The 9,842-nt window shown below is 34.2% G+C and overlaps 1 protein-coding gene across 1 annotated transcript; it reads right to left on the reverse strand.

The window, feature by feature from the left end:
* Nucleotides 1-1,440: 1,440 nt before the first annotated feature.
* Nucleotides 1,441-3,877, reverse strand: LOC110769957 (large ribosomal subunit protein uL1). The gene is made up of 6 exons (XM_021974019.2): nucleotides 3,770-3,877; nucleotides 3,478-3,517; nucleotides 2,672-2,891; nucleotides 2,329-2,494; nucleotides 1,857-2,062; nucleotides 1,441-1,674 (listed from the first exon to the last, which is right to left on the reverse strand). Exons 2-6 carry the CDS (start codon nucleotides 3,480-3,482, stop codon nucleotides 1,621-1,623), a joined length of 651 nt encoding a protein of 216 aa, XP_021829711.1. The 5' UTR covers nucleotides 3,483-3,517; nucleotides 3,770-3,877; the 3' UTR covers nucleotides 1,441-1,620.
* Nucleotides 3,878-9,842: the final 5,965 nt, after the last annotated feature.

Below are 9,842 nucleotides of genomic sequence, written 5' to 3' on the forward strand. Positions count from 1 at the left end.
TATTGGGGTATGAAGCTTATATTACAAAAAATGACTAATTTTACGTTGGCTTAAAATTGACTAAATGACCAAATAGACATAGACGAGTAATTTCAAAAAGGATAACAACATATAATAGTTTTTTGACCTTTTTGTATGATTTTTCAATTTTGAGCCAATTAAATATTTTAAATAGTTGAACATGTTCAAAATTTTCAACTATTTTCCGAAATTTTCCACACAAAAAATCCGAAATATGTAACTTTCAAAAAATTTCGACAATTTCGAAAATTCCGTGTTTTCCTAATTAGAATGGATGTTGAAATTCTGAAATTTTTCGGATTGGAATTGGAATCCTTTGATTCCGATCCGATCTGTCTGAAAACTAACCCTAGATGACTCGCATGTTCTCATCATAATATTGTGATTGATAAGTTCTTAATGCATCTGTTTATTCATATGCAACAGCATAATGAACTTGTTAATTTATACTCTTCACAACATGCCACGTTCTCTTAGTTTTTGCAAGAATGCTTTTTACTAAAAGGAATTGTGGCACACATTTTGCCAAAGAATATTTGTTGAACATTTTGGCACATGTCAAGATTTCAAATGTGTTTACAAATTTGATGATTTTGTTTTCAACCACATGTTATGTTTTGGGTTTAATTTCTTCCATCCTTGCATTTCAGTCGACTTACACGCATTTAGAGGTTTTTAGCTATCGGTTTCTTCAAGCATCAAAATGCGTTATTCAAATCCTGGTACTGATCACTCTTACCAAATTTGCTATTCACATTTGGACAGGTTTCTCAAGTTGATTTCTTCATCATGGAACAAGTTAGACCATTTGAATGAACGAAGCAGTGATTGTCATTGAAAATCTAGTTGCAGATGGATAGCTCTAATTTGGGCACTGATTTCAATCTCACTTGTGGCTATATTCTCTTCTCTACAGACTTCGTTTTTCTTTCCCCTGTTGCTAAGAAATTCAGGTCGCTGCCAGAACAGATGCATACCTGTCTCCGATCGATTGAGTTTACATCCGTAAGAACTGGATTCGTCTCCAGAGGAGGAAGTGCTGCCCACCTACCTCTTCATCTCCAATGGATATAGAATGGGTTTTAACTCTCCTGAGGAGTTGGAAATTTGGATATCCCTTGAGCTCCAGTTTTTTTGGTGTTCCCTTTCGTGGTCTTACTGCTAGTTTAAGGCAGGAGGCGGCTCCAATATTTAGTCATGCATATGTAACGTAACAGTATAAAAAGGGTTCGGGCATCACCAAGTATTATAGCTTTTACCAACCCCCAACTTTTTATGCTCTAAAACACTACTACCGAAAGCCCTCTTTTTCCGGTCGAATTATGCAACGCATGGCTATCAGACGCAAGATATGTTACAATCAGCAAAGCAGTATATTTGCACGCATTTTCCACTTATGACATGCTGATGCAAAAGATATGCTCATGCCGAAAGATTTAGATATCAAGTCTACCATAACAATGTTGATAACCATCAAACAAAGTAAAACAGCCAACAAACACGAAAACTTGACCATTCAGATAAAAACACAATTCCTATTAAGTATCAGGCTTTCCACAACCTCCACCTACAAAACTCCAAAAATAAGTAAATGACTTCTTAATAGATGCGATATGGCTTCCCCATAGTAGTCTTCAGGTTCAAGCACTTGACCTGATAAAAAAAAATTTAAATATAATAAATTAGACGATGTTACTGCAAGATGTTCAAATAGTAAACAGCACACTACCGGCTTGATAACATTTTGAAAGAACTAGTTTAACAAAATGCAATACGAGAATTTCAAGCTTCGTAACAGAAACAAATATTCTTTTCACGAAAACTGTATTACTTACATTTTGCCAATTTTTCTTCAAAAGTGAAACAAGGAAGTTGACACTTAATTGCACATTTTGGAAGATCTGTTTCTCCTCCATGGAGGCATTCCCTACAGCAACTCCCATGCAAAGAACCTTCTTCAGTTGGAACTTAATGGTTGCTTTTGTCTCGGCAACCTTAGACTCAAGCGATTCTTGGTGAGTAACCAGGGTTGGAAATTTTCCTACATCGCATACAAGCATTAGTAAAACAAGAAAAGCAGATGCCACTACAGTTCACACACCGAAAGAAAACATCAGTACTCTAAAAGAAAATTCATTTGTACACTTTCATGAAAAACCCGATCACAAATTTTTTAACACCAAAACAAGAGACAAAAAGAAATCTGAAGGGCTCTAATTCAACAATCCATACAAAGCATAAATTAAAAGTAACAAAGCAAGCACCAATTATCCTAGACCCCTTCTGTAGACTGGATTAGATACACACCTGCCTTGTTGAGACCAGGACCCAAAAGACGGGGAATCTGCTTAATAACAGCTTCTGATGCCAAAAAGGCATGGTATTTCTTGGCCAGTTTCTTAACCAATTTCTTGTTCTTGTTTAGCTTCTTCAGCCCCTCAACATCCATATAATCCAACCCTATCTTTTCAGCCTGTAATTAAATCAATAAAGAAGAATTAAAGTTTGAAATTTTAATGGTGCAGGTGTACAAGAATTAAACTTTGAAAATTCTGGAAGAATTTGGAATAAAAACACAGAACAGTTCTATAAAGGCATTCCCTAAAATTTAATCTTCTTTGAATTCTTTACCGAGTGGAACAAACATTACCTCTTCAACATGCTGAGCATCTCCAAGCATGCAAACCTTCATCTTTGGACGAGGGATGTGCGGCAACCTAACAGAACCACTGAAACGTTTGTCTTTTTGGGGATCATAATTTTTCAGCCCAATCTGAAGTTCGATGGTCTCAGTGAACTTGCGGTTTTTTTCCTTGGACGCAGCCATGATGATGGAAATACCCTCTCTGAGAGTATCACTCTGAAGTTTACTGTGGAGACATAGAAAAAGTCAGAAATGATGAAATGGTAACACCCAATAACATCCATTTGGCATGTCATACATAAATGCATTAATTCTAATCAATAGACACTGTCATACACTAGATCAGTTATGGCTTTTGTATATAGTGATACTCAAATCAAAGTCAACGAGTTCTAACTACAGGAATGTACACCCACATAACCATAACTTTTCACTGAACAATCACTTAAAACACGTGAAATACATTTAAGATCTATGCATTGAATTGTATCTAGAAAACTCGAAAAAAGGAAAAAACACTGTAGCCTACAAACCCCGATCCACAGCCAAATTAAAACTATATGAAAACAACTAATCCTTGTCTAATTTAGACTCCAGAATAAAGTTTTCAATCAAACAATAAACTACACAGATTCCAGCAACTTTAGAACAACACTCCAAGTAGGTATAAACAATACAGGAAACAATTAATCTTCTCAACATTGGAGAAGCTAAATAAAAAATACACAATCTTTCAAAGAGCTATATGACACCAATCAATTAATTACAGCAAAAAAATCCCAATTATAATACAAAACTGTAAATAAACATACCTCATGGTTGAATCTTAAGCTGTCTGACCAAACAAAGAATCTGCAAATGAAGCCTCAATGATTAATTGAAGAATCCAAACAAACATAAATAATGAAAACACCAACACAAAAAAAAAAAAATTGAACCAAATCTAACAGAATAAAAAATTGCAAATTTTGTGCTTTTCTCGGGAAACAAACAGAGAATTAAAGATCTACGAATTCGACCGGAAGATCTAAATAAGAAAAACACTGAAGGCGAATTCAGAAATGAGATATGGCACAGAGGAAGAGCGAGAGAGAGACGAAATACCTGAGAGTAGAGGAAGCCCTCGTTAGGGGTTTCTGGCGGCTAAGGGAGCTTAATATAAGAAACAGAAGATTGTGAGGTGGTGACTGATAAACCCTAATGAAATGATTATCCACGTGTCTGATTTGTGGATGGATTGGGCCGGGTCAAAGTTTGCTCAACTTGGATCTTGGATTCCCGTGGAACCAATCTCGGCTCCTTCATTTGGGCTTAGATTTGATCTAAAAACTGTTTGTTGAGTTTGGACTGGATTTCATCTAAGAACTAATTTATAATTTTCACACGATTTTGGGAATCAACCTTTTCAATTATTTATTGACCAAAGAAAAAAAAAACTTTTTCAATTATTTGTACAATAAAAATGTTTATATACCAAGTCATAAAGAATCATTAAATTTAATTTTTTTGAAGTATATTTATGTTATGGGCAACTTTCAATTCAATTGGGCTTAGTCTTAACATATGGAGTTTCAATTTAATGCGTAACTCAGTCTCAACGGCATAAATCTCAATTCCATCAAAGCCTGTCTATTGAAGGCCAAATGGATCACCTATAATATTTTTTTTTGTAATAGGAGAAGAAAGATTGAAATTTGAGACCTCTTAAGAAAACAATTTTTGCGTTTCTTAGAAATAGACAACCACATTGCAACTTGTGTTATGATAACTTTGCATTAACAACAATAAATATGGAAAACGTTACTATTTGTTTAGTCTCAATAATATTGAAGTGTTGTTCGACTTATACAATCAAGTGTTCAATTCGAGAACACTATCATCCAGGCTACAAGTTAATTGCATCGATTTCTCGTTAGTTTTAATGCAAACCCTTTTCTTAGTCTAGTAAGTGTTAGGACTCAAGATCCCACATTGGAAAAATAGTATATCTTACAGTGATTTAAGAGCTCTCGAACACCGTTCCATTACAAGTCAATTTTTAGAGGCAAGTTCTACCTATAGGCTCTTAACAAAGAGTAGTCAATTTAACCTTTGCCATAATCTGCATCTTCATTTCTTTACTTTTCAAGCTAGAGAATTTAACTGACTTTTAAGTAGTGTGCAATTTTTTAAGGTTATCCTAGAGGCTTGTTTGCACATTATATATATATTCGTTCAAAATGAGGCATCATAGATTCATAGAACGTCTGTCTGCCTGTCTCTCTTCTTCTTGTTCAAATTACAAAAGTCTCTCTTGGCCACATTTTTGGATTAAAGTACTAGAAGCTTCACCTTATATATTGTTTTAATTAACGAAAATTATTATTAGCTCTCCAAAATAGTCATATCCCCCACTCATTTTTCCTTTAATTTTTTCATAGACATTGCATATAACCAAGTTCTAAAATATCGATGGTTTCGGAAATATCAGTGGTCCAAAAATATGGAAATTTTGATATAAATATCGGAAAACTATCGATATTGGTAAAAATTGAATAAAAACCACGGCAATTGTAAGAAAAACTTGAAATTTTTTATTGAAACTTTGGAGGATGTTTATTTAGTCAATTATCTATTAGTTTATCTCAAAAAAATTGGAAGGAAATGCTTTGCATGATGGGTTTAACTGATTTAAGTTCATTATATAGCAAGCTGACAAACACTTCAAGTGTATAAAATATGCAATAATTAATGAAAGAATATTAAACACGCCATAATAATTTTTTTATAATGATTTACTATAATTTTTTTTATACTTTATACATTGTATGGTAAGATACATGAGTGACTAATTAAGTACCACATAGAGTTCCTATGAGGTTCAAATTTTTTACTGTCTTCATCCTCTCTATGTGTAAAGTAAGTGTATTGTGAATAGTCATCAAATGATAAATCCCCAAAATAGTTTTGCATGACATGCCACCCATGTGGATCCGAGATTGGTTGACGCAGTGGCGGACCCACAGAGGCGCAAGGAGGTGCAGGTGCACCTCCTCTCGCCGGAAAATGCGTTGGAGATGCAGGAATTTGCCCCTTTGCTTGTGCCCACCAAGTGTTCGATGAAAAGCCTCAAAGAGGCTGTTTTGTTGCTGCTGTGTGAGACCCTGAATATTTACCTTAGATTGTTGAGCTCGATCTCACGATCACGTAGGAGAAAACGGTTCATTAATTGGACCTCCACAACCAAAGTTATAGATTTTAGAAGATTTTGAAAAAATTTCACTTAAGTTGCAGACACAACCAGTCGAAGAAGAAGATGACTCTTGTTTGTAGTTAGAATCCTGTGCTTCTCAACTTGCATTCCTTTTTAATGTGGTCCACTATCAGGGCGCCATGTGTCAAATTTTAATTAGACCAAATTTAGAAATTCATTAAAAATTCATATGTGCTCCAAAAAATTCACCGAAAAATACCCCAAACTCATAATCACATCTACTTTTATCTTGTGACCTCCAAATCACATGTACTTTGGGTTAGATTAATTGGTATTGATTTTGGTTAGATTAATGGATGATTTCATATGAATTTTGATAGACTAATTGTGTAATTCACATGCATTTTGTTCATATTTGATATTAATTTTGGTAAATAATTGTGTAACATGAATTTTGTGCATTTAATTTATATAAAAAATAGACTATAGTCGATTAGGCTTAGACGTAAAACTCTTATTTATTTTAATTATGAATAATATTAGTATTATTTAAATTGTAAGGTTATTTGGTTATTATTATTATTTTTTCTGATGTTTTAGCATTTTAAACATTGCCCCTTCCCTGAAAAATTCCTAGATCCGCCACTGGGTTGACGTAGTCCATATAGCGATATTTTCGATATTTATCGATATTATTGCGACATTTTGGCCAAATGTTGTTGAAGCGTGTGAGAAATCATCGACATCAATATTTTTCGATATTATTGATAATTATACAATATGTGTATATCTTCCAAAATATCCTAAACCCGAAAAAACGATAATATCCTCAATATTTTGTCGATATTATAGATATTTTAGACCTTGCATATAACCATATTAAGTGACAATATTACAACTCCCACGCTAATGTTAATTGTTAATTAACCCTTTGTTTTGAACTTAACTTAGAAATGTTAATTAATTTTCACACTCCTCACACCGATCTTAACTTTTTACACCCATTATGTTTAAATAAATTTAATTTCTTTTTGTATAGCTTATATTTTTTCTGTACTTTGATCAGAACTCCTTTAAACCCATTAGCAAAGATGATTCTCTATATAGATCCATGATTTCGTCGATATTATAAATATTTTAGACCTTGCATATAACTATGTTAAGTGACAATATTACAACTCCCACGCAAATGTTAATTGTTAATTAACCCTTTGTTTTGAACTCAACTTAGAAATGTTAATTAATTTTCACACTCCTCACACCGATCTTAACTCTTTACACCCAATATGTTTAAATAAATTTAATTTCTTTTTTTGTAGCTTATATTTTTTCTTTACTTCGATCTGAACTCTTTTACACCCATTAGCAAAGATGATTCTCTATATAGATCCATGATTACGTTGGAGGCTGAACCTAGAAAAAGAAAAACAATTTAAGATGTACATCATTTAAAATATTCAAGTATATAAAGGGAAGTTTATTCCAAGGAAGTTTAATTTGCGAACCAAACGAGCCCAAAATGGAAGATACGTAATCTCTTGATGAATCTAAGTTGCAGATGCAAACAAGAATTCACCTATAATATTTAGTTTCAAACAAGCTAGACTCACATGATAAGTAAGAAAGTATTTATTTTGAGTATTTCAATTTCCCCCAAAAAACAGGAGAGAGTATTTCTCTCTAATAACATCATATGTACATATAACACAGTACTATATATTCCAGAATTCCATGCATATCTTTGTTTTTCTTTATTCATACACATATGTCATAGCTACCTTGTACTGGGAAAGATATATATCATAGCTATAGACATTCCTTTTATTACACAAACTTAGAAATTAAAGAAAATGGTGATTCTGATTTACTGTCTAAATTATAAAATAAAATGCCCAAAAATTTTAAGTACTTTTTCAACACCTACTCTCTATTCTCAGCACTCCTTGAGAACCACTTGCTCGACGTCCCTCCATGGCAAGTGCTTCACGAGCTGAAGTGAGTCCTTTTGGAACCAACAGCGCATCAAACGGAGAATAATCGATCCAATCCTTGAGCAGCTCCTCCTGATCCCATGAATCGGGGATAGCCACACGGCCGGCCACCTCCTCTTGGTGCCTCTTCAGCCTCTCACGTCCCGACAAGTAGTGCACCTGATGATCACCACCATCACCATGAAATTCTACAGGCTGCTGCATGCTTTGAAATCCCACAAGATTGTTAGGGTCCTGGTGTTTGGTTCTTTTCCCGGAAAAAGCAGGAATCTGTTGGCTGCCCATGTTGATAATATTGTTGGGATTTTCTTCCAGAAATGAGAAATTGGTTCTCTTCATTTTGAGGCTAGAGCTGTTGAGGGGCTGTGTGGGTTTTTATGGAGGCTTGCTGGGGTTTGTGTTAGGGTGTGGGAAGAAAGGAAAACCAAAGAGAAAATGGGTGGGGGTTTACATTACACGTCATGAATATAGGGGTGTATGGCAAGTGAGTTATCTACGTCTCATGGTAGCTTTTGGGTTCATATTTGTGTGGTTTAGTTCTCATGAGAGAAAAGATTTGGAGTAGTATGCGTATTTTAGGGTTCGTGAGGTGGACATGTGTTGGGTGATGAAGTGTGTGATTTTTAAAGCAATTGGAGGTTTGTCCAGTGAGGTTGGTGGGTAAAATGGAAAGGGCATATATGAGGTGGAACCAGTGAGCATAAAGGAATTGATTTCTCATTAGGGCAAAGATGTGGACGTACTGAGAAATCAATTTCTCAATTCATATAATGTTAAACTTGGTTAGGTAAGTGAGTCTGCCCTTTCTTTATGTCCAAGTTCACACTCCTCTTTTCATAAATTAGATTAATACCGAGCAATTACTATCGCTTGGACTTAAAAACAAAAACGTAATTCCAGTAGAAATTAAACACATGCTCAGATGAATCAAATTGAAAATCATGTTAACCACTGAAAATTTTAGACCAAACTATGATTTTAGTTCTTATAATTAAGTAAGCGTAAATCAACATTGATACCTTTAATCTTTTTCTTTTTTTTTTTAGCATTAGTTAGGGAGGGGAGGAGGGGGAGTTTTTCCACACTAGATGCCAAGAACCCAGGACCTCCTGGGTGAGAGTTGAACTTGAGCACCAAACCAACTGCGCTACTAACCATCGACATTGATATGTTTAATTTTTAAGTTTGGTAATTTTATACATTTATTTATTAATTATTGTAATTTGAAGATGGTCATTTGATAATTTATTCAATCAATTTAAACATAAGAAGAAATAATGTTTGGCTCTTTGAAAGAAGAGGACCTCTTGAAAATGTGCGGTGGTCTGGTGTTAATTTACAAGTTTTTTATTATTATTATTTTTCATTGTTTAGACATGTGTTCATTTCCAATTGGCCACATCTTCATTTCACAAGAAGTTCTTTCTCTTCTTTGAGGAGAGAGAGGAGAGAAAGAGACGAGAGAGGGAGAAAAGAGATAGAGAGGACAGAGGGAGGACAGAGAGAGACGAGAGAAAGAGACGGGACAGGGAGTAGAGAGAGAAGAAAAAGGGTTGTCAAACATCAATTTTGTTGTAGCCTTTTTTAAGTTATTTTTTAGTTGGGCTTTTGAAAAATGGGCTTTACCATGCGCAAATTATGGACTTTGGACTCAAAAATTATTTTTAATTTTAAAAAATAAATTCAAATAGTATACCAAACGGCCCTTAGCTTTCTAGAGGGGCAAAACATTACCATGCGCAAATTATGGACTTTGGACTCAAAAATTATTTTTAATTTTAAAAAATAAATTCAAATAGTATACCAAACGGCCCTTAGCTTTCTAGAGGGGCAAAACACCTCGTACGTACCCCACATGTTCAATCATTGAACAAAAATTAAAAATCAAATTACAATATGACAAACAAAAGAATAAGTATATAATACAAATTGTTCTCCGAATTGGTGTTCTGATGTGTCTGTGGTCGACCATAAGAGGTCAGTTGAAACATTT

The sequence above is a fragment of the Prunus avium genome, chromosome 6 (assembly GCF_965620075.1).
Source record: "Prunus avium chromosome 6, drPruAviu1.hap1.1, whole genome shotgun sequence".
NCBI lineage: Eukaryota > Viridiplantae > Streptophyta > Magnoliopsida > Rosales > Rosaceae > Prunus > Prunus avium.